This window comes from Trichechus manatus, unplaced genomic scaffold (assembly GCF_000243295.1).
Source record: "Trichechus manatus latirostris isolate Lorelei unplaced genomic scaffold, TriManLat1.0 scaffold00003, whole genome shotgun sequence".
In the NCBI taxonomy this organism is placed as follows: Eukaryota; Metazoa; Chordata; class Mammalia; order Sirenia; family Trichechidae; genus Trichechus; species Trichechus manatus.
In genome coordinates this window covers 22,782,107-22,808,572 of record NW_004443939.1, presented here as the reverse complement: position 1 = coordinate 22,808,572, position 26,466 = coordinate 22,782,107, and the positions used below count along the sequence as shown (strand labels likewise).

The window sequence follows — 26,466 nt, the reverse complement described above, 5'->3', positions numbered from 1 at the left end:
CTGCAAAAGACCTCTTTAAAGTGTTAAAAAGCAAAGATGTCACTTTGAGGACTAAGATGTGCCTGACTCAAGCCATGGTATTTTCAGTCACCTCATAAGCATGTGAAAGCTGGACAATGAATAAGAAAGACCAAAGAAGAATTGATACCTTTGAATTATTGTGTTGGCTAAGAATATTGAAAATACCAGGGACTGCCAGTAGTATGAACAAACCTGCCTTGGAAGATGTACAGCCAGAATGCTCATTAGAAGCAAAGATTCATCTCATGTACTTTGGACATGTAATTAGGAGGGACCAGTCCCTGGAAACTTCATCATGCTTGGTAAAGCAGTGGGTCAGTGAAAAAGAGGAAGGCCATCAATGAGATGGATTGACACAGTGGCTGCAACAATGGGCTCGAACATAGTAAGGATTGTGAGGATGGTGTAGGACCGGGCAGTGTTTCGTTCTGTTGTACATAGGGTTGCTATGAGTCGGAGCTGACTTGAAGGTACCTATCAACACAACAACAAGATTTTTTTGTCCAACTCTTTCATAGACTTGGCCCAATTCCCCAGAGCAAGGAAAGAGAGGATAATAGTCAACCTTCTAATATTTTATGATAGATTTTTTTTTTAAACTATACATCAGCTATAGTTACATCCCACTGGATGAATTGTATGAGTGATGCTTGATGTCATTAGTTGAAGACCAAGTACGTATGAGATTTCTAGCTTGATGCGTATGCTGTCCCCTTACCCTCACATCATGTGGTGAAATTCTCTGCTATTGTGGGTAGCACTGGTGACAGGAAATGAGGGTGCCCCAAAGCTGGAAGACCAGAGGCCCAAAATGGTGTCCAGGAGTAAACTGATGTAATTTGAATATGTGCTATAAATAATTATTCCAAAGCATGCTTCCAGTGAATTAATTGAACATCAGATTTTAGATACTGACAATTATACTTTTCATCAGGATAGATGAAGACTGGCATCAGATCTAGACGCAGCTACCATCAGCAGTTATCAAACCTACTTGGAAGTAAATTCAAATCACAAAGATAAATTATTTTAAAACCACGTAACAATGTTAATAATTATATGTGCCACGAAATAATCTACCATAAAATATCAAAGTAATTGGGAAACAGACTTTTTTTTTTTCCTTAAACATGCCTCTTGACATACTAGTTCTAAGGGATAATTAATAGATATTCCAATATAAATACACACACATGCACACATAAGCGATAAATTGTGGGTTCAAATAGGTTTGGGAAATGTTCGACTAAACAAAGTGAAACAGGCCTACTTACTGTAGCATTTCTCATAGCCTTTAATTTTCTAATAAACATTATGAATCTTTAAGAGTAGGATGTAACGCAGCACATTTTCCCAACTTATTTGACCATGAACCTCTTTTTATTCCCACAGGACCTCACTGAACTAGTGTTCTATAGGATATCATTTTGGATATATTACAATATGGTAACATTCAGTATCTTTTAAATCTATTTTCAAACAATCTCTTGCTAAGTTAACCCTTTGCACTATTGTGTTGGTAGATACAAATTCTGGAAATTCTGAAGTTTTGTTAAAATGACAGGAAGTTTAGTATACATGGATAAATTCTGATAAATTATGAATACAATTATATATATGCTGGGTTTCAGTGTGTGAAACTATCATACCACTGTATTTAACAATTGAGTAACCATTAAACATGATGTTTTTAAAAGATAGTCTTCTTTAAAAAGACTCTGGCCTTTGATACCAGTTTATTCCATTAAGATTCTACTCCTTCTGAAGTAAAAGTGTGGTGAATTATCTGCACCTGAAGACTGCAAGGAAAATACTTAAACTATAATATTATCTCTGATTCCATTTTCTTCTTCAGCTATAGATAAGTCATCCCAATTCAAAGGAATACAAACAATCATATTCATTGAATTTAGAAGTACTAAGTGGCTATTTGGCACCAAACATTAATGCCTTGATACTTCCTATTCTGTGACCTGGTGGATAAAGAGAATGTTTTCATGAAGATGTAGCATGTTTCTAATACATCAGTGAGAGCATATCATTAATTTTGCTTTTTCCTGTGTTTTTCCAACACAGAAGGATTGTTAGGACACTTTTTAAAAGTAGCAATAGTGTCCAGGGCAATAAAAATTCAACCATCTTCTTAATAGCACGTTCGGCCTGCCTACAAGCTTCATTTGCTGCTTTTGCTCTCTGCACTAATGGAAGGTGACCATACCTGACTGGTAATTGGATACAGATATATCTCTAGCATCAACAGGAGGAGAGTGAGTGGTTCCTTGCTGTTTAGACACAATTAGAGGAGTAACTTGATCCTATAATCAGATTACGCCTCCTCTCATTTTAATGGCTGATGCATGTGTTTAAGAAAACTCAGGTGTTTCTTCTCTTTATGATTTGGTTTAGTAAGTGCATCAGCCATACAAAGTAATCTCTTAATCTTCCCCTTAACAGTTGAATCTTCCCAGATCCAATAGGGCAATACAAAACCCAAACAACGGCAGCAGCAATCATAATCATAAACCACAATGACTATTCATTGAGCCCCACTGTATCAAAGCACTGTACTAAGCACATCACATGTGTTATCTCATTAATCTCTGAGATATTAATTATCTACATTTGCCAGACGAGGAAGAGCAAGGCTCAGAGGTTAGAAAACTTGTCCAAGAAAAACGTCATAACAGGGTTTTGAATCCTGGGTTTTCTGACTTCCATGTAAAAGATAAGGGGTACTTTAAAATTTTATTATTTTCAACATTTTAGAAACCAAAATCATGTTTGGAATAACTCAAACACTAAGATCTGGCAATTAAAAAAGTTATAATATACCTTCTGCTACTACTCTTTAAAATTGTTGTGCCTTTCATGAAGATTATATTATTTCAGTAAGTTATAGCACTTTCCAAGAGTGTATTATTGTCAAATAAATTAAAACAGGTTTAAAAGATCTCAAGACCTGGTAAACTATTCAAAGGTTGGCGTTGTTTACCAAAAACTGCTATTCTCTTTGGTTAATCTTCATCTTTGACAGAAAATAAATAAAGAAAACAACCATGCCTCATTCCCTCTTGTTTCTTTCAAGTTCAAAAAATATCTTTAAGTTTTCAATAAAGCTGCCCTCAGAGCAGAGGACCAGGCATGATGAATCCATCAAAGAGCCTAGAATACTAAGATCCTCTCATTCACTGTCCTCATTGCCAGAGGAAGGAACTGAGTTCTCTAGGAGAATTGACTTGCCCAGGGTCACAGAGCAAGTTCCAGCAGACCTGGGCTTAGAACACAGATCTTCCCTAGGGATATCATGTCTTCCTGTCAGAGTAGACCACCCAGCACTTTTCATTATCAGAATTTATTCTGTTTCTTTAGGAACATCCAGTAAATATTCTGGAACACCTCCCCTGTGCCTGAGTTCTGGGCACAGGGCATCACAATGATGAACAAGACTAAGGTGCCCCTTTCCTCACCATATGCTTAATTCCAATGGGGGAGGACAGACAGTAAACAAGCAAATGAATAAATAAAAGCAAGAATATCATATTGTGATAAAAAAGCCATTGTCATCGAGTAGATTCTGCCTCATACTGACCATATAGGACAGAGTAGAACTGCCCCATGGGGTGTCAAGGAGCGGCTGGTGGATTACGAACTGCCAACCTTTTACTTATCAGACAAGCTCTTAACCACTGTGCCACCAGGGCTTCTTATATTGTGATAAGTGCTAAGAAAAAAAAGAAAATTGTGATAGAGAGGGAGGTGGGGATATGACTCAAATATTTTGGGTTGAATATCTAGGTGGTTTCAGATGCCATTTGCTGAGATGGTAAAAGTGAAGTAAGAACAGGTTAAACTTCACACCCAGGTTTGAGAAATACAGCCCTTTACAAATTTATTCAGAGGAGAAGGTATACATACATAGAACATAAAATCATGGTACGAGGCAGTTTGAGATCAGGTGTCAATCATTTTATCGCAGGAGTTCATGGAAGGGAGTGATCTTTTTAAGACAGAAAGAACAGCAAATGTGTCAAGGAGTTTGAGGTTATTGGTTTAGATTTTAAAGGATAAATAATATTCAAATATGCAGAGATAGGAGAAGGTATTACAAGCATCCCTAAGAATATATGCAAAGGGTTACGAATGCGTTTTAACACCAGTGAATTGAAGAGTCTGATATATAATGTTTGAATGTGGGTAATAATGAAAAATAAGGCTAGGAAGGGAGGTTATGGCCAGATTGTACCGAATCCAGAATGCAAAGGAGTTTGGCTTTTATGTTAATGGGAAGCCAAAGAAGTATTTTGAGCTCAGAGTGGCATTTAAGGAAGATTAAAATATGGCAGCAGCATGTAGTATCGTTCTATTTGGGGAGCAGGTTGTGGCACATGAGAATTTCAGGGTGTATACTAAATGTGATCTATTTTTATTGACTGTGGGACCAATGAATAGCAACCTGGAAATACGACTGGTTCCCCAAAGGCAGAAAAAAAATGTAATGCGGGAATTATCTTCTTTCATCCTGAATGAAGAATCCCCCCCCCTCCTTTTTTTCTACCAAAGAGATTCTAGGTAACAGTGTTTTCTTATAATTTTTAAGGTATACAAAGAAAGATCCAAATTGGAAAACAGAACAACGCCATAAAATCACCTCTGTGATTTTATATATTTCCAAAGGATGAAAGACTTACCACGCATTCTGATGCCCTTGAAGTCTTTAACCTTTATATTTGTGGGTTTCACATTTGGTGATTTATATGTTTTTTCCTATGATGTTGTCTTTTAATGGTCTCTCTATTTGTCACAGGAGCTGTTGGTCTCACTTGCCTAGGTTTAGTTGTATTTAACTGGAAACTCCAAAAAGACAAAGCAAATGAACACACATCAGAAAACCTTGGTTGCAGAACCTTCGATGAATCCCTGTGCGCTCATGAGGCAAGAAACTACTGCACTAAGCGATACTGTAACTGCCACTTAACTCCGGAAAATGGGATAAAGGTCATGTCCATTGTGGGGTCCAGAAAGGAAATGCCACTTTTACAGGAAAACAGCCATCAAGCAACACTGGCCCCAGAGTCCACAGCCCTTGACAGATCATTTAGAAACCTGAAAGGGAAGTGCCACGGGGCAGACGGCACTTTCTCTGGCCTCGATGGCAGGTGGCTGCGATCAGGATGGATAGACCCTCCTGGGGACATGGCAGCTTTTAATGAGTCAACCTTACTTAGAAGATATTGTCCAGAGACAGTTAAAAAGCTGAGGAGTTGTGAGCCTGCGGAAGTCCAACCTCAAACCCTGTCACAGCATGTAACAAGAACAATAGGTAAGTTTGTCTTGTTCTAGAATACCCTGCTCCATTTAATGCCTTCTGAAGGAGTTTTCATCTTGTAATTTTCTTCACATGGGGATGCCATCAAAATCATTGTAGCACTAGTCTACTCCTCTTTGACAGATCCCAGACCTCTCTCTCTCTCTCTGTCTCTTTCTGTGTCTGTGTGTGTGTGTGTGTGTGTGTGTGTGGCGAGGGGGGATGAGGTATAGATGGAGAGTCCCCACCGTCAGGAGCTAAGAATGCATTTCATGCCTCCTAGAAAGTGAATGTTGTGATCTCACATCTAACAATGTTCAAAAAAAGAGAAGCCTTTTACAATAGCAATAATGTTGTTAAGATTTATGGGAAGGTGAGTATTGGCTTCTAGTCCAACATCCTTCGAACTCTAATGCCAAGTCCGCAGTAAGCAACCTTCCCAGAGAATGACACGTAAGAAGAATGAGCCTTCTATTAGCTAGTGATTCATTTCAAGAATGATGTCAAGAAACATACTTTGCTTTCTGAGCTATCAGGGATGATAACTTCCCAGTCCAGGGAAAGTCAGGACTTAACTCATCGTCCCATGTTGGGAGTCAAGTGAATCTGGCCATGACATCTACCCACAGTACATAGGCGATGACAATATTTAGGTGGAGGCAATGAATTGAACGTCTTCCTTTTTCTTCCTGAATAGTAACATGATGCTTTCGGGCTCAGCAGTGAAAACTTTGACAGCTGCTCTGTAAAGAGGTTCCTGTCATTTATTTGAACTGGTTTACTACAAGCAGAGCTTTCTTTCAGAATATGAATGACAGAGGTGCTGCACCAAGAAATTCTTACCATAGAGATCTAGCCCTAAGGATGGACTTGGGGACAATTGGATGAGAATGAAACCATATGTTATTTCCACGTGGAGCATAAGGCGGGATGTGAATTTATGCCATTGTATTCCCCAGACTCCAGTTCTTATCAGTTTCTGGGGACTGACGATTTGAGTCAAGAGAGGGACAGCCAGGGAAGGAAACATCTGTCATAGAGATCTGATCAGATTGGCTTTATAAAGGAATAATCATTTAACCTTTCAATAGAATCATATCTTAGGCAGGTGTTTCCTGTGGAAACCTCCTATACCGAAGGGAATGTAGTCAATGTAGTCTCTTAACCGTTTAAAACCAGGATCGGATTACCCAATAAGCAAGGTACGTATGGGCTTACTTATGCATACTTACTAGTCTGTCATGAACAATTTCGCCTGCTTTTCACCATGTCAAAGATTTAGTGAAACCCATGTGAAATTGTTCGCTACAGGCTATTAAATAAACACAAGTAAGCCCTTGCATACCTTGCTTAATGCAAGCCGGTTCATATCGTGCTTATTGGTTAATCCCTCCCATTTAAAACCTAGTCCCTTATTTCACACAGAAATCACTGGTTGGTCAAATCAAATAGTTTTTAAGAAACACTTGAAATCCTGCTATATGCCAGGCATTGTATTAGAGCTGGAGAGGACAGGTATTTGGGGAAAGACCAGCTGAGGCCACATCTGCTTCAAAATAGAAGTAAGTAAGGAGGCAATGCACTCTGATTATACCTTCTAACTTGGAAACACAGAATAATAGGATTTCAGGGGTAGAGGGGACTTTAGAGATGATCTAGTCCAGGAGTTCTTCATATTTGTCTGAGTCACATAGCTCTCTGAGAATCTGATGAAGGCTACACATTCTTTCCTCAGAATAATTTGTAAACCCATATAAAGTTCCCATCTAGCTCATCCCCTGACACCCAGAGAGTACATGGCTTCTCTAAGGGCACTCAGATAATTAATGGCAGATTTTATATTAGAATTAGGCCCTAGTCGGGGGTTTAATTCACCTCTTCCTTTCTCTCATGAGTAGAAATACTTCATTCTTCCTCTGGATAAAACAATTCTATGAAAGAAGAGATAACAAACCAATGTAATAAATTGCATTATGGTTAAGAGCATGGGGCGGGCTTATGTCAGAGTTCAAGTCTTGGCCATATCACTTAGCTTCCATGTGGCTGGGGGAAAATTCAAACTCTCTAACCCTGTTTCTTCATCCATAAAAGTGATAAGGTAATAGGACCTGTCCAATGAATCAGATCTCTTATGAATATTAAATGTGTACATATTTAACACAATGCTATTAGTATGTGCTTAGTAAGTGTTAAGTATTATTGTTATTTTTAATCACTAATATTATTTAACATGTATCATTAACGTTATAGTAACATGTACCATTTAAAAGTCCCAGGCAGAGATTGCTGCAACACAGACCAGGCTATATTAAAAAATACCTATTAATTTAACAAATATTAATGAACAGTGTATTAAGTGATAAGAAATGAAATAAATATGATCCTTGCTTTCATGGAGATAATACTATCAGAATAGTGGCAGAGAATTTCTCTTTTGTTGTTAAGGTTACTCTCTGTTTGAAACCTGAAGGCTATTCAAGATTACACACATGATTTCCCTAATATTCAGTTCCATATGGAAAATGAATGAAGAAAACAGTTTACTATGGTTATTTGAAAGGCATTTAGATATTGTGCATATTTAAAGGTAACCTAACCAAAAATTAATCTAAAGATGTACAAATATGAATAATGTTTCTACTTCTAATTCTACAACTTTTAGGTCTGCATCACAGCTGATTAAAATATGGCCATAAAGAATTTCATTGTAAACACACCAAACTGCCAAATGTCCTTTGTAGGTTTGGTTAAAAATTAGAAAAATACTCAAGAATTGCCATAATCAGAGGAGTCTTTTCTTTGTACCTTTCATAAGGTTTCTAAACATCTGTTTGGTCGAGTGCTAAATTCCTGCATTTATTGTTCAGCAGATATCAGCAGTGACACATTTAGTAGAAGATATGCAACATCCGCTTCAGCCTTGGCAAGAGAAAGTCTTGAAAAGCATTTAACAAATGAATCATGGCAGCCTCCAATAGAAAAAGAAGACAATGGCTTACAACCTCACAGGCAGAGACTTTTGATTACAAGCTCATCATCCAAGCCTTGCGAGCCTGAGGAATACTACGCACAAAAGATCATACAAAAACATAGATTAAAATATGATGATCCTTATGGACTGTTAAAACAGAGCAGGCCTAGGTATTTTCAGCCATACAATTCTCTTATCTGTAAATATGTGCCCTGTGATCAATTTCAAGATTATATGAAAGAAAAGAAGCCACACTATAGAGACTATTCAAAGCCCGAGAAACAGCAAATCCGAATTAACAGTGCAATAGAAAAATTCCTTATGAGCGAGGACAACATAAAATTATCAGGGTTATCCACAAAAGTCAAGAAAACATATTGCCCAAAAAGGGTTAGCTTCCATGATCCTGATTTAGTAGAAAAAGATAGGTTGGTGATGTCACCTAAAACAGCAACCCATTGGAAACAGCAGAAAAAGCAAACTAACCAACGGACCAGCTTGGAGCTCAAAAAATGTAGCAATCTTTGGGAGAGAAATGCAAGAGGAAAATGGTTTACTGATGGGCAGCTTCTGAAAAAGAAGAGAATCAATCGATCTGACCTCAAAGGGAAAATTAAAGGACACAATTTAAGGATAAAATTAAATTTACATCCTTTTAGAAAAGTTAGAGTCCACCCAGAACAGCCCTCTCCAGAGCTCCCAAATAAATGCAAGCACGCATTGTTGCCTTATAAGAAATTATCCAAAGTTTCTGAGAAAGAAGCTAAAATAAACCTTGTGTCCTCTGCAGATTTTCCCCAACAGCTAGAGAGGGACTACTATGTTAGACTCACTTCAAAGAGGCTGCCTCTCAAACATGCCCCAAAGCAGATACCATCTTGCAAAAGAAACACTAAAAATATACCTCTGCTCAGTGCTAATAACTTGTCCGTAGTCAGCCAGAGCTCTGTGGAAGGCAAGTGTCACCCTACTGGTCACATTCCTGATGACAACCCCTCAACGTTGCCTCTGCCCACACCCATCGTAGCTGAGCACAGGCGTCCACACCTCGAATTTTCCAGTGAGCAAATGGAAGGTGCAACTCACCCAGCACTGGAAGTTCCTGGCCATTTACTAGCTACCTGGGAAAATACAGGAGGTGATGTTTTACCATCCCGCCATTCCTGGGGGGCTATTAATGAGGGCAGGAAGGCAAACCAGTGTTCTTTGTCCCTGAGGAATCAAACACAACTTCCAGGTGTCCAAGAGACTGATGCCTACAACAAGGAGTCCACTTCAGATCAAAATCAAGCTTTACAACAGGGAGAGCAAAAATCTAGTCACACACAACTTGGAAACGAAGAAAAAACATTAATGATGGAAGCCCAAAAATCACATCGTATTGTGGAACGTTGCATTAGGGATGAAGTAGGAAATGATGTACGAAAAAACCTTCCTAAAACAGAAACTTATGATTCCTCTCTCATTCCCCAGATACAAGCCAAGAGCAACCTAAAAGTTATGAAGACAAATTCTATTCCATACCAAAATAGAACAGAGCTTTCCAAGGATATCAGTACTTCTCCTTTTAGTAACCAAGCCATTTGGCATCTAACCAATAGTAGCGAAAAAGGAATTGACAGCACAAATGCATTGCCCAGAGATGACGGCACTGAGGCGCTAGAGATAAAAATAGCAGACGAAGAAGAGAACAAAATGCTCCAAGAAAGCAAGACAAATTCTAGTATGTTAATTCGGACCACACAAGTGACCTCAAAAGGTACCCCAAAAGAAAAGCAGAAAACTTGGGAAAATGGAAAAAGTGAAAAACATTTATTATATGATTCAAGCTCTGTCAAGGGAACTATGACGGCGAAGGATTTGAGTATCACGAGTTCTCATGAGAATGAAAATCGACCATCTCGCAGGGAAACAGATCTTGAAATCGACAATAATGTGCATGACTTAAGAGAAGCTCAAAATATTCAACCAGATAAAGAGAACAGTGTTCATAAAGAAAGTGAAATGACAGTGGAGAAGCATGAAGTACTTTCCCCTTTACCAGAGTTAAAAGACATTAGTTTTGAGACAGAAAATGCGGTGCCTCTAATTCCTAGCAGGATAAATGAAGCTGAAAACTCTGCTCCAAAACCTGCACTGTATCCACCTTCTGCTGAATATGCTAATACATCACCTTTAGAGGCAGAACAAAGTGAACAAAATAACTCAAATAATAATCATTTTCTACTTTAGCTGTCTTCAAAAGCACACACAAACAGCCCGTAGCCTTTGCATGCATTTCAAATGCATTTTGTTGGAGGAAAAATCCTCAGTAATTCTTTGTTATCAATGAAATAAAAGTACATGGTGAAATTCTAATGCAAAAATCAAAGACGGAGCCACAAGATATGTTTGACACAATTAACTGTGTATGCTTCTCTAGAGAATGGGAAAATGGGAAAAAGAATGTTTTGCCTAGTCCTGAAAAAGTAACTAAACTTTAAACAAATTAAAGATTAAGTAAGAAAAAAAGTACTTGAACAGATTTACACCTGATGTTTATTTTATGGAAATTATTATACACATCTCAATTAGTGGTATTACAATATTGCTTTCTACACAGCTGATTATATATTCGCATTCGTGCCTGATATGTTTTCCTAACTATGGTATGAAAATAAAAATGGAGCTTTGTTTGTTAACCGTAGCCTAGCTGATATGCATATTAGTATATTTCATCCATTTACAACTGTTTTGTTGACAATTATCCTAGATCTTAAGTAGAAGTCTTCAAAACCTGTTAAGGATTTCCGGGGTAGTGAGTTTATGTAAAATCTGCAAAATCCTTTAAATCCACTAGGTGGGGATCTTAGCTTCAATCATTTTAAAAGATAAACAAACTCGGGGCTTCAAGATCAACACAATGGATCCTGAACAAAAGGAATTTTAACTAGCTTTATTGCCAATTGTCATTAACTTAAGATTTTGAAAACTAAATAACTCATTAGCATGTAAGCTTTCAAGGTTTGATCTCTTGAGTTTAGCAAGCCACTATTGTTTGGTGTGAGCACTCCTTGTGCAGAAGAATTACATGTGCTTATAAATATTAGATTTAAAAGCATACTCAGAATAAGCATCTCTCATTCAAAGCCACACTTATTTGAAAAATACAGGTATACTCAAACACTTTTATTATTGATATCCCAGTAAAATGTTGAAAGCATACCTTCAGGGTATAGAATATTATAATATTTCACCTTTCCTGGTAGGAAAAGGAAAGGTTACAAAGGCAAAAATCTTCCTATTCCCGTATCTCTATTTCTGTCTCAGTCTCTATACCTTTACATCTACATTGGGCATTGTTATAAAGCTTTAAAAAAAGACTATGGAGTGAATTAAATATATAAGCTTATATATAAGCCGTAGGTCTTAACCACTATGCCACCAGGGTTTCCTTTTTAAGCTTACATGCTTCACCTATCTTCCATTTCCCTTCCAATTCAGAATTGCCAGCAAATGATGTAACTTTCTTATTTTGAGAGTCCTAACCTTATTACCTCTCTCTTTTTTCTCCCTGGATTCAAAACTTTTTTGCTTTTAACTCCAGCTTCTTTCTCCTCTATTTTTGTTCGGCCTCTCTGCATGAGCTTAACCTCTGTGCCATTTGTCTGCCTCCCCTGGTCTCACTTCCATTTTGTTAAGCACCTTTAAGGTGAGAAGAACATCTATGCCAACTTCTTGCGCGGTAAGTTTACTCTATTCTAATTGACAGCTTTTTCAGCCTTTCAGACCCAGTTGCTTTTTTCTCAGCAGCTATCTTTTCTTTTCACTTTTCTATTCTTCTATGCACCATCACCATACTGCAGAGCCCTTAGCTTTGTTCTCTCCTCTCATTGCAAATAGTATTCCCGATACCTAAGGGCTAACAAGTACACTGGTCCCTAGCTGACTCTCCGAAGGCAGCGATGACAATTCTCCTGAACTCTTTCCTCTCTTCCGTTTCCGAAATCCAGTCTTTCACCTCCTTATGAGATAGCCTTTGAAATGGTTCTCAGGTTTACCCTTAACCCTGCATCCCCATGGTAACCGTTGTAGTCTTTGCCTAGTAATCAACTAGATTACTGCAATAGCAGCCCAGCTAGTCGCTCTGACTTCAGAGTCTTTTGCTTCAGTGTCAGCCCACTTTGTCTATCTTTATTGGGCATCCATCACCTAGGTGCTTGTTAAAATGAATAGCCCCAGGCTCCATCCCAGAGATTTTGATTCAACAGGTTCAGGATGTTGTTGTTGTGTGCCATCCAGTCAATTCTGACTCACAGTGACCCTATAAGATGGAGTAGAACTAACTGCCTCATGAGGTTTCCTACGTTGTAATCTTTATACGAACAGATCGCCAAGTCTTTTCTCCTGCTGAACAGCTAGTGGGATCCAACCACTGAACTTGTGGTTAGCAACCGATCCCTTAACCACCGCAGCACCAGGGCTTCCCCCAAATCCTCATTTTAAGAAACACTCCAGGATAATCTAGAGCATGTAATTTGTAGCCCATACATTAAGAAACAATGCCTAGTCAGTCCAATGCACCCAAATCAACCAAACCCATTGCCCTCGAGTAATTCTGACTCATAGCAATGCTATAGAGCCCTATAGGACAGAATGGATTCGAACTGCCAACCTTTTGGTTAGCAGCTGAGCTCCTAACCACTGAGCAACCAGGTCTCCAGTCCAATGCACCCTAGGTGATAATTCAGTGCCTGCCTGCCTCACTATAGGAACTACATGTATTTTTTTTGACTAAGTAAATAAATCCTTCATACCAAACTCAGATGAATCCCCCCACCATTACTTTTATCATACCTCTTTACTTGTTAAGAGCCTACAAAAATATAATTGCCTAAATATTATGTCCAAATTCCCCAGTCTGGTTTTCAAGGCTTTCCAAAATCTGATCCCATCTACCTACTAGGACTTTTCCCACATCTCACTGTTTTCCAGTGAGCATCGCCCATCTCCAGTAGGCTGGCATTTTCACTGTCCTCTCTAAGTTCTGTCTGTCTGGGTCTTGACTGAGAAGACCCACATAAGAGACAATATCATGCTTCACATTCAAGGAGTGAGGCAAAGACAGACATGAAAGAAGCAGTAGTGAAATTGATAACCTAGAATGTGATGACCAGGATAGCATGAGGTTAGTATCTTAGATCTAAAGATGAATTTGTTTCAAATGATGACTGGCACTGAGATTTAACCTCTCAGTGGCTACAAAGTTTCAATTACAAATGTCTGCCCTGTCTTTTCTCCCAATCGATTTGCCCATCTTCTCTTTGCTTGGACTATTTTTCCTTCTTGCCAACTCTCTTCATTCAGAAAACTTCTGTTTATCCTCACTATCTCAGCTCAAGTGCCACTTCTTCCAGGAAGACTTGTCTGACCTACACTCTCTCTTTGTCCCTCAACTTGCTAGAATTCCTTTAGTACACATCCTCATTGACTCTCCTTTTCTTTGAGAGCACATATTTTGGCTTGTAACTCTAGAAACATTAATGTTGTTTATTCCATTAATCTCCATCTGACCACTAGACCATAAGTTCCATTGAAAGCACCTCACCATTGAATCTTCAGCTCTTCTCCCGGGAAAGTATACAGTAAAGACTCAAATAACTGTTGAAGAAAAAAAGGAAAACTAGACCTACTGTTCCCATTTTCTTCACCACTTAGGCTGCTGACGTGGTGAAGACCTGACTGGGCAACATAATCACGACTCAGGTATATTATGTAAAGAAGCAGCTCAACTTCCTACTCCTGAGGTAGACACTACATACACAGTACAGCACTTGCAGCCAGGTGGGGCCCACCTCACCAGCATGCCCAGGTATTGCCAGCCAATTGAGACTTTGCTTTCCTAATATGCTGTTTGTCCATTTTTCTCCCTGAACCTCATCCCCCAGAGTCCAGACACTGTGCTAATAGGGTTCCCTGCTCACCAGAAAAACTTTTCCACTAAGCTCTCAATCTTTGGTCTTTTTCTTACTAATTTTTTCTCTCTATTTAATAGTACCATCCTCAAGCCCTCTTCAGTTTCTCTTTCTCATTTTCCAACTTCCTGCTTGTGGCTTCCATCTTACCCCGACCCAAAAAATGTTTTTAGAAGCTGCCAATGACTTGCTTTCATCTCCAGATTAAAATTTCCACATATCCCTAATATTTAGTCATGAAGAGTCAGTTAATAAAAGCAAAAGGGATTTCCTTGATTGTTATTTTATGTTAATCTTTGGAACAGGTCATAGAAGAAGATTCTGAATTAAGTACTTGACATACTTGTTCTCAGAAAACATGCCTGAAGTTCATATTGAAAGACAAGAAAAGCTTTCTCCAGACTATTTAAGGCACACATTTTTAAGACAAAATTTTCTGGTTGTAGAAATCCAGACAAGAAGACTGGAGGCACTGATAATCCATACTGGTTTTTCATTCATTTATTCAACCAATATTTCTTGAGCATCTAGGTACCGTTTTAAGTGCTGGGATTATAGCAGCAAACGAAACAAAACAAACAAGTAAAAAAGACCCTGTTTTTATGGAGCTAACACTTTGGTTGTGAGGGAAGACTCTAAACAAATAAACACAGGTATACAATATGTCAGATATATGGTTGGGAAATAGAGCTTAATGGTCAGGAGAAGAGCTTATTTCTTCTGAGATATTCTATCCATGTCCCATAAGAATTTTTATTTTTCTTAGTAATAGTCTTATTGTACACTTATTAGTCTGGGTAATGACTTTGTCTGGATTTTGTCTTTAGGAAAAATAATGGGAAACTTGCTTTCTTCTCCCAAACAGCTGTTCTGGGGTTTATTCTAGTCCTCTTCTGGTGGGATATTTTCCTGAGATAGCAATAGTCCTGCTTTATCTGCTGCCTTGCTGGGGAGAGGCAAGGTGCCCAGGAAGCATCAGAAACAAGACTCTATTAGAAAAGGTCAACAATAAGTAGGATGGTTTGGGCGGGACAAGTGAAGGCCACTTGTTCTTTATGTACAAGGATTTCCAGTGTGAACGGTGTGCACTAAACTCCCTCCACTCAGACTGCAAGAGGCAATGGGCTGAAACCGAAACACAAGGATTTCGATTGACGATAAAATGTAATGGCAGCAGGATTCTTAGACATCGAACTGAACTATGTTACCAGGCGGAGGCTGTGGAATCTCCTCCTTTGTCAACCTCTGAGAACGAGGTAGACATCACCCTGTCGGGTACAGTTAAGAAGGATCTTTTCCTGCAGTCAGATGGCCTGGGATATCATCCTAGGATTAAATGACTGTTTCCTCTTCTACTCTTTTAGATCTATGACCATATTTTTAAAATGTTTTTTCACTGTTTACATTTGCTACTTTATTTATTTCTTCTATAACACTGATTGCTCCATTTGGACTCTAAATTTATGCTCTTAACCACTTTATCACACGGCTGCTCAGAGAGGCAGAGAAGGACTAGCACCTAGGTTTTCTGCCTTCTGCATGGGCTACTAAAGTCCACTGGTCCCAGGGTCTTTGCCTAAGGCCTGTCTTATGATGAAAAGCCAACACAAATCATCTTGTGCCAACCTTCTTGCTTCAGAAAATGACTAAGTGTGGCTTAAGCATAGTTAATAAAATTGCAGCCAAGATGAGCCTATGACTCATCTGTCATACCCTGGTCTTTTACCAATCAGTTGTGAGAAACATTTCAAAAGTAGAGAGCGGCCGCAAAGAAATATGAGATACTCACACTTCTTGAGGCAATTAGAGACCAAAGAGCAGAAGGCAATTCAGTCTTTCTGCCTTGACAGTCTTAAAATACACACTGAAAGTAGACTTTGGAGGTATACTATTTGTGACAGATTTTGACTATAACACATTTTCTAAGAGGAAATAAAAAGTACTCACTTCAGGACACGCATTCCACCCTCGCATCAGCAGAGATGATATGGGCTTGGGGATTGAATAGCCAATGGGGGGTCTGATGTGGTGGTAAGCCATGTCTGCTGCGGCAGCAGCTGCAAAACAAATGGGCATGTCAAAGTTTTAGATTTCACGTATTTGTTTCAAGAAATATATCAACAGACCCCTAAAAAGTCATCAAAATCAATCGGTGGGATACTTATACACCAATGTTCATTGCGACACTCTTCATAATAGCCAAAAGGTAGAAACAACCCAAGTGTCCATTAATAGATGAATGGAAAACAAAATATGGTAAATACACACAATGGAATATTTATTCAGCCATAAAGAGACATGAATGAATCTTGAGAACATGCTAAGTGAAATAAGCCAAACACAAAAGAACAATTATTGTACTATCCCACTTATGTGAAATATCTAGAATAGGCAAATTCATAGACAGAAAGATTAAAGGTTACTGGGGACTGCAGGGGAGGGGGAGGGGGATTGGGAGTTATTGCTTAATGGATACAGAGTGAAATGAAGAAGTTTTGGAAACAAATAGTGATTTTCATTATTTTATCACATGCCAAAAAAAAAAAAAACCCAATCTGTACAACATCAGATGAGGCTAAAAGAGGACTCTATGCTTATTTGTTTAGTGCTTTAAACAAAATGGTGGATATTTTGGTACTATGAGTTTATCTTTATAATTGTTTATTCGTTTGGTTATTCAGTCAACAAATACTAAGCAGAGGGAATTTATAAAAGAAAAAAGGAACAGTGACCCAGAAATATACAAACGGCAAGTAGTTTAGAGTGACTGGGTGTGCACAGGATGTTATAGGAAGTATAGATTGAGAGGTGGATTGACCAGTCTGTCCAATGTCATATATTCCAGGCTAAAGAGCTTAGCTGATACATAGCAAGAGATGAGGAGCTATTGAACTTTGCATTTCTGAAAACACCTGTATTGCTTGGGCAAAATAGATTGTTTTTTTAAGGTTAAATCCTATTCCTGGTTATAAGGATGTTTGGATTTTAATTTTCAATAAAACTAAATTAGTATTTGCTAAACTCTGCTAAACCCATTGCCGTCGAGTCAATTCCAACTCATAGCGACCCTTTAGGACAGAGTAGAACTGCCCATTAGGGTTTCCCAGGCTGTAATCTTTACAGAAGCAGACTGCCACATCCTTCTGCAGAGTGGCTAGTGGGTTCCAACTGCTGATCTTTTGGTTAGCAGCCAAGCACTTACCACTGCACCACCAGGGCTCCTTTTTTCTGAATACTACTCACTTCAAAGTTCCCATTACTGTAGAGTGCCTGTGTGATTCTTGGGGCTTTATTGTAGATTCTTCATTGCTAAATATTTTCCTGTCCTGCACCCAGAGATTTCTATATTCCTTTGAAAAGAAACTTACAGCTACTTTTATAGAACACACCACAGTGCTCATAGCAATCATGCAAGGTAGGTATTGTTTTTATCTATGTATATGGGGGGGGGGTGTACACGTGTGTATGTATTTAACTACTTTTTAAAATTTTATATATACCACGGACTGCCAAAAGAATGAACAAATCTGTCTTGGAAGAAGTACAACCAGAATTCTCCTTAGAAGCAAGGATGGCAAGATTACGTCTCACACAGTTTGGGCAGGTTATCACGAGGGATCAGTCCCTGGAGAAGGACTTTATGCTTGGTAAAGTAGATGGTGAGTGAAAAAGAGGAAGACCCTCAGTGAGATGGGTTACACAGTGGCTGCAACAATGGGCTCAAGCATGACGACGATTGTGAGGATGACACAGGACTGGGCAGTGTTCCTGTTGTACATAGGGTCACTATGAGTTGAACTGACTAGATGGCACCTAACAACAACAACAACAAGTAATTGATAAGGAGACCCTAGTTGTTGCAAATCATTAAGTGTTCAGCTACTGACCAAAAGGTTGGTAGTTTGAATCAACCCAGAGGTGCCTTGGAAGAAAGGCCTGGTGATCTACTTCCGAAAACCCTATGGAGCACAGTTCTACTGTGAAATACACGGGGTTGCCAAACATTGGAACTGACTCAATGGCAACTAGTTTTTTTCTAATTTAGTGGTTGGTACAGCCAGGAATCAAATCCAGATCTGTCTCGTTCCAAAGTCTATGCTCTCTTCAGCATACTGTGCATTGAAAATACTTTGTAAACAACACATGAAGCTCTTTCTGTTCCTTAGAAATAATTGCTCTGTACCAGTGGCAGCTTAAGTTCCAGGTGATTGCTGTTTCCTGTCTGCCAGATTGTCATATCCTAAGCCTCCGCCTATATTTTAGTTACTTTTGAGATACGGCTGATAATCCCTGCCTCTCCCTCACCAAAATTTACCCCAGTCAAACTCTGTTTATCCATTAACTTCCAATAGATTTCCTGAAATTATATGCAGTGTAACTTAATCAACATTTTGCTTCATGGATTATTCAGAATTACTACCTAATTTTACCAATTGTAAAATAAATACTTGCCCAATGCAGAAATTTAGAAAACTAAAAGATTTAGAAAGAATAAAATCTTATTATTTGGAAGAACCAGTGTTAAAATTTTAGCAGATTACCTTTGGATATTTCTTATCTATTATTTATAATCGTTGAGCTCATCATATTGGATATACAATCATGTAATCTTTTTTTTTCCTAACTTAAGTACAAGAATTTCCCAAATTATTAAACTCTATGTTAACATTTTATTTAGTGATTCTGCATTTAGTGCGATTTATTTAACCATTCCTCAGTTTTATCTTGTTGCAAGTTTGGGTGAAAACACTTCAAAGAATATCTTTTTAAACTATGGCTCTCTCTGTTGCACGGGTTATTCATTTACAATAGTTTATGGCACGGAATAAATACGTCAAACGGCAACTACTTCCAAGACTTTTGATACCTACTGATAAACTGCTTTCCTAAACACTTATGACAAGTATATGAGAGGGCTATTATTACACCTGCACCAGAATTGGGTATTCTGTTGTATAAAGGATTTTCCTAATTTGAAGTGGTTAAGAGCTTGGCTGCTAACCAAAACATCAGCAGTTTGAATTCCACTCCTTGGAAACCCTATGGGGCAGTTCTACTCTGTCCTATAGGGTCGTTATGAGTCACAATCAACTTGACAGCAAACAGTTTGGTTTTTTTGGTTTAGGGGACACAAATGGTTTGCAGTTGACTACTAACCTAAAGGCTGGTGGTTGGAAACCACCCAGCAGTCCTGTGAAAGAATGCCTGATGATCTGCTTCCATTAAAATTACAGTCAAAAAAACCCTATGGAACAGTTTTATTCTATAATACACAAGGCTGCCATGAGTTGAAACCGACTTGAAGGCAGTGGGTTTTTGTTTTTCTTGGTTTGTTTGCTCATCTGAGAGGTAAATATATCAGCTCACTTTTGTTATTTAAATTGCATTATTTGATTATTTGATAAGTAGTGAGGCTTAATGTTTTCCCAAACATTTTGTTAGTTATTGGTACTTAAAATCTGAAGTCCATGTTCTTTGTCTACCTGCCTACTGGCATTTTAATGTTTTCTTACAACAGCTGTTTTAATTGTGTAATGGTTCCAGGTTGAGGGAACAGTTAGGAATTTCATTTCTGCTCTTGTCTTCAATGTTCTTTGTAAAATATTTGCATTGTCACATTTGCTAACCATTTCTAATCACGATCAGGCAGAATTATTATTGCTGACACCATGAAAATGAGGAAACAAAAGACTGATCAAAATATATTTAGCAAATTTAATATGACTCGTGGAATGTGTCTTTTGTGGCACAAAAAACTAGGTATATTAGATTCCTTACACTGGCTGCTGGTGACTATCTTCAACCCTTTCTGGAATGAGGTAAATAAATAAGCAAACCAATAATGTGATACTTAATGATCGTTGACCTTCCAAGTCTACTCCAGTTTTTCACCTCATGACCTTTTTGATATTGTTGAGCTAGTGCAGCCATAAGCACATAAACCTGTATAGTGAGTGAATTCTAACTAATTATACATATCCTAATGGGTGTGGAAGGAGTCCTGGTGGCACAGTGGTTAAAGTGATCGACTGCTAACCAAAAGGTCAGTGGTTCAAAACCACCGGTGGCTCCACAGGAGAAAGGTGTGGCAGTCTACTTCTGTAAAAGATTTACAGCCTTGGAAACCCTATGGGGTTGCTATGTGTTGGAACTGACTCGAAGGCAGTGGGTTTGGTTTTTTTGGGTAATGGGTGTGAAGGGGATATTCATAGAGTGAGTTAAACTTAGATGTAGGGCCAATCATCCCCTCTGAAACTCCTTTAGACTCTGATGTCAAGTGTATAGACTTACTTGCTTGCTTCTTGGCACAGTGTCTGGAAAATCAGTTTAAGATGAATGATATTTAATTCTTCATTATTCAAAGTGGATTTTGCAAGGCCTTGGCACCTCCTTCTCCCTTTTACTTTATGCACTTTTGGCAGTGATATCAGTCATTAGCACTTCTGCCAGAAAGTGGGAAATTCAACATGAGGGGTCATGGAATTGAAATTTGTTAGCTTTGAGATTGCTTTGTCAGTCTTGCCTAAGTGGCCATGTTACACTAACAGCTGGGATATTTTTCTGGTATTCCAGGTTCAGGAAAGAGACTGTCAGCCCATTAATCAAATTTTTACCTTGATTCCTACATAAAATATGTTAAATGATTTATATAATTGTTGATTTCTATTTTCACAAATGGAGTTTTGCCATTAAAACACAATAAGGCTAACGTTAGAAAATGTCAATAACTATTGAGCACCTGTTATTTCTTCAACACTGTCCTGAGATAATTAAGTTTCATAAAACTTAAAATCTAGAGTCTAGAGTAGCACTGGGCAATAGAACTTTCTTCAATGATGAAAATGTTCTTCTGTGCTGTTCAGTATGGTAGCCACTAGCCATATATGACTACCGGGCACTTCAAATGTGGCTCTGTGTTCATTCCTCGTATACAAATGAAAGACTAAGTTTTTAATTTTATTTATCTTTAATTAATATAATTTAAATTTAAACATTCATGTGTGACTCGTGACTTCTGTTTCAGACAGATAATTCCACTTTCTCCCACTCCCATTTCCTGAATAATAATAGTTGAGCTAAACATGATTTTGTGAGTCAGACTTAAGGGTCTAATATAACCATAGTGTCCATTTGTGGATTCAAGTTCTTCATCATTTATCAGTATTATATCAAGAAAAGAAAAGACGTGAATAGAGATTGTCAGTGTTGTCTCTCAAAAGAGATAAGACAATGAGCTAGAGAACAGGCATTGAATAAATACAACAAGTGATAACTTTCATTTACTTATTCATGTGAAAAAATATATTGAGGATTCTATGAAATTGGCAACAAGCTGAGAAAAAAAATCTGTATAGTGTGATGCTTTTTAATAAAATTTAGTGAATAAATGAATGAATAATAAGGAAATTAACGACTGCTTCTTATGGTCCAATCATAAATTCTTAAATGTGATTCCTTTAGCTTAGAATGCTCTTTCCTACCATCTTTTCCCGCATAACATCTACTGTCATTTAGGCCTGAGCTTAGATGGAGTTTCTCTGGGTGTCCTTCTTGGATACTCCCATTGCCCCCTGTACTATCTATCACAGCACGTATTATACTTAATTGCCAATTTACTCGCTTGCCTCTGCACATACATCGTAAGCTCTATGAGGTCAGGAACTGTGTATTTTCACCATTTTATCCTGAGTGTCTAACACAATGACTGGCAATCAGTAGGCATTCAATAAATACAGTATTCACTGAATGAATCAACAAATTAGATAAGTCAAAATATGATTTTACTGGAAAATAACATAGATTCTGATATATAGGACCCAGTAAACATTTACTGAATGAAACAATGAAGATGATGGATTAATGCCAATTAATATCTTATTATTATGTTTTCAGGATAGAACACAATGCTTAGCCATCAAGAAACATTGTTGAATGAATATAATAGTTTAATACTAAATTACAACAAAATCTGATAATTTATTGAGATCTGGTGGGATATTTAGTCTACAATATTATCTTTTGTTCAAAACATTTGAGGAGGAAGGCTTTAATAAACTGAAGCAGTACGACATGTTAAGAAGTACCTTTAACTAGGAAATCTAGAGGCCTAATTTCCAGTCTGGCTCTGCTCTTAACTCTCTGGGAGATCCTAATTAATCCAATTTGCCTCTGTGGGTATTAATTTCTCTAAATGTAAGATGAGGTGGTGAGGAGCTAGTGTAATGTTTATGAGCATGTGCTTTGGGAAGCCATGCATTTAAGTCTTGACTATACTTCGTACTCGCATGTGACATTGAGCCTATGTTTTGTCCTAATAGAACTTAAACCGCACGTTATTAGGATTAAGTGAGATAATGTACATACAGCATCTTACCTCACACACTGTTGGCTTTCGATAAGTGTTCGCTGGTGTTGTTCCTGTTATTATTATCATCTATAGATTTAAGGGTCTTACTGATCCCTGTTAGTCTGGATTTAAGAAATAAATATCTGAAACATCCTTGTACATTTTCTGTTCTGTTTAAACCAGAAAATTTAGTTCCTTTTGAGACATTCTGAGTATGAATCCCAAGTAAAATATTACATTGAGTTACTGCAAATTGCTAAGCTACAAACCATGTCTCCTGTCATCCACCCCAGCTCATAATGCCATCTGGCCATTGCAGAGAGGATGACTATGCAGTGCTGCATGATGAACTAAGTGACATACTGCTTATGGATAAAGCAGTACTGGAGTCTGAATTCCTAAAATAACTTATCATGTTTTCTCTCCCTTTTTATAAAATTAAATCTCAGCAGTCATATAAAAAAGAGTGCAACAAGTTTTGACTAAAATAAAATTAGTAGAATTATTTTTTTCAATTTTGTTTGTGTATGTGTGTTCTGAAAAACACAATTGATCTCACTTCATTGCTTTTAATGTGCAAGGTTGTGGTGAGACAAAGCAAATGTGTTCCACCATCCCAGCAAGCACTAAGACACACTCTTTGTTAAACTGACATTTTTCAATGATGTATCACCAGAGTCTATAGCATCTGAGAGGGACCGTGAGATTGCAATCTTGAAATTGTACTAAGAATGGCTTAATTTTTTAAACCGCATCCCATTCTCATTATAGATTGTCAGAAGAATAGATTAATTTGCACCATTGTCTGTTCTCACTGCAATATTTGTCAGTGTAATGAAGTATCAGAATATTAATATCAGCTGTATTCATAGAAATACCACCATCCATTGGATCGATTTGATCTTTCCAGTGATCTGTGTAGTGATTGGCCATCTCCTGTCTTTTCAGTGATAAACTGATGAGGATTAGCACAGCAAACATGTGATTTCAGAACTTTAGCTCGCTCCTATTTCCCTATTACTTGTCAAAATGTAGTCCGCTTCACCAGTGTGCCTATACTCTTTAACATTATTATGTTCAGGATGTTTTAGGGCCCTCACCTTATATGGAGAAGAGCATAAACTATCTAACATTTAAGCAAGGGTTGCAAACTCAAATGGCTACAAATATCAGACCTGTGATATAACTGTGCCTCTAAATGTACTTTAATTCATACATTTTTTAAAAAAATTTATGTGAGACCAAAAAAAAAAAAAAGTCTGCAATCCATTTTGGCTGTAGGACTGACAGTTTGCAACTCTGAGTTAGAGTCTCAATATGAAGTCTTATCAAAATCAGGCAAGAATAACTTGGCAGAGGTTCTTAATTTGCTGCCACATCCTTGGTTACAGCCTGGCACTAAGGATGCCAAGAATCCCCAGATATAGAGTCGAGTCTTCTTGTGAACCAGCTGGCATTACACATGAAGACAAAAGGAAAATAAGAAGATCTCTTCTTTGGCCCCAGACTATAATCTGAAAAGGAGCTAAAAAATTAGGTACCTGGTTATGGGAATTATATTAGATAAAATACATATTGATGGATTAATTCATCCCAGCCTTCTTTAGTTTCTCATGATATACTAGAGCAGACAGGGCCAGGAAAGAGATGAAATTGGGGAAGCAGGGGTTGGTGCCTTTCTCTGAAATTTATCCAGGCCAGCTCATGTTTGCCAGGTCATACCAGCTTCTCTCTTGTCTTGCCTGGTTCTTCTCTTTCTGCCTGGCTTCACATCTTGGCCTCATCTCCTCCTAATCTCATCATTCCATTCATAAATCTGCTCTTCTGCCTGTATCTGCCGTCCTCCTGCCGGCTAAACCAGAAGCCTGAAAGTCATCCTTGACTCCTCCCACTGCCCCGTGCTTCCACCTTAATCCATCACAAGTTCTATTAAAATCTCTCCAAACCAACCCCTCCTTTCTCTTCCAAATCTATCACCCAAGTTAAGGTCTTATGAATTCTCATCTAGACTAGCTGGTCTCCTTACCTCTGGTTTTGAACTCTTCCACTTCAGCCTTTACTTTGCAGCAAGAGAGAATGTTTTAAAATAATGATAGGGTTGCACTATATCCCTGCTTAAAATCCTATAGTGACTTTGCGTGGTTGACACACAAGACTCTTCACCATCTGGCTTCAGTTTATACTTACAGCATTGTGTCTTGGGAATGACTTCCTTGTACTCTCCCTATTGAACTACTTGTGGGTCTCTCATGCCTGTGGGCCTTGCCAATAATGCTTTCTGTTGGAACACCTTCCCCACCTTCTCACGCTATACCTATTTGATTAGTATTCATCTTTTTAAGATGCAAGTCAGGCCTCATCTCCTCTAAGAAGTCTTCCCTGGTATCCTTCTCCTACCTCTAGTCTAGGCAGGAGGGCCCTCCAGGGAGCATCCTTATTCTTCTGTGCTTCTCCCGGGTGGGGCATTTACTGTGCTGATTGTACTTCTGCACTCCTCTTCTACACTGTGAGTACTTTGAGGGACTGAGCAACATCCTATTCCTATTTGTTTTGCTCTTATTCTAGCATAGTTCCTGGCCCAGAGGAGGTATTTCATGGTGGCTGAAAAATAATAATAATAATAATAACTAACATTTGTTGAGTGTTTTCTATTGCCAGACATTGTTCTAATTATTTGAAGTAGGTCCTGTTATCATCCCCATTTTAAAAGAGACTGAGGTATACCTAGGTTAAGTAGCTTTCCCAGAGTCACAAGATTCATGCTCTTACACACTATGCCCATTCCCTACAGCCCCTACTGTGCTAGCCTGTAAAATGTTTAAGTTGAATTAATTATCAAAATTTAAAAATCTTTAGATTTCTAATAAACAGGCACATTAGTTTATATGGAACAGTGGGCAGGCCATCCCAGTGTTCTCAATGACATCATTGGCTGGAACTGGCTGGCAGCGCTCTGTTGAGGCAGAGCACACAACTTCCTGTTTGCCACACCATCCTGCTTCAAGCATTTACCTGCTTCCCCTGGTCCTGTGGACCCGTGAGCTGATGACCCTTGACACAGAAGGAACTGAGATGTCACAGAGTTGCTGGATGTGATGTCTTTTTCGTTTTTTTCTAACTTGAGATTATAAGGTGAATTTACACTTTATAAAAAGGTATGCAAAAGAGACCTTGACCACGAGGTCTCCTGAACGTATATCTCTCGCTTGCATAGGAGTCAATGGTAATATTTGTGTTCTACTTTAATATTTCTCCCAGGAGATAGGATCCAATGAAGCCAGAAGGATGAGCCATGTGTAATGCTGCTACTACCATAATTGATAATGCTGCCACACATTGTAGTCACGGATTTGTTTCTCATTGTAAATGGCTAATATGTAGCTTCTATTGAATCTGATGCTTCACATAATTTATTGCTGAGCATATACAAGATTGCCTAACCACTGCAATGATATTAACAGTCTCGCTTCTTGATGCATAGTCACTGTCCAGCTTTAAAAAACTCAACATCTATCATAAACAAACTCTCTTTCCAATACAATGCTATAAATTCTAATATCTAGAATACAGGAATCAAGTTATTCTTGGGCAAGACTTAACTGTTTTATTATATAATATTGTCCCTCCAAAAAGAATAAATATTTCTCGAGGTCCATGAGAGGGATTCTTTACCTCCCTGAAATAGTCATTTTATAATTAACAAATGATAATGAGGTAGATGATAATACAGATCCTTTGTTTATAACTAGAAAAGGATAATGGAGTGAAGGAAACTGCAAAATGGTGTGAGTAAATATTATAATAAATACTATGATAAATGGTGACTTGGAGCATGGAGGAGAATGCACTTAACTCGATGCTGGAGAAT

The 26,466-nt window shown here is 38.1% G+C and overlaps 1 protein-coding gene across 1 annotated transcript in view; it reads right to left on the bottom strand.

The window, feature by feature from the left end:
• The window catches only part of TNNI3K (TNNI3 interacting kinase), a 424,853-nt gene that overhangs the window by 76,737 nt on the left and 321,650 nt on the right, over window positions 1-26,466 (bottom strand). Inside the window, exon 21 of the mRNA XM_004369062.2 lies at window positions 16,199-16,308. Within this exon, the coding sequence (XP_004369119.1) occupies window positions 16,199-16,308 (110 nt within the window). The remainder of the gene's footprint in view (window positions 1-16,198; window positions 16,309-26,466) is intronic.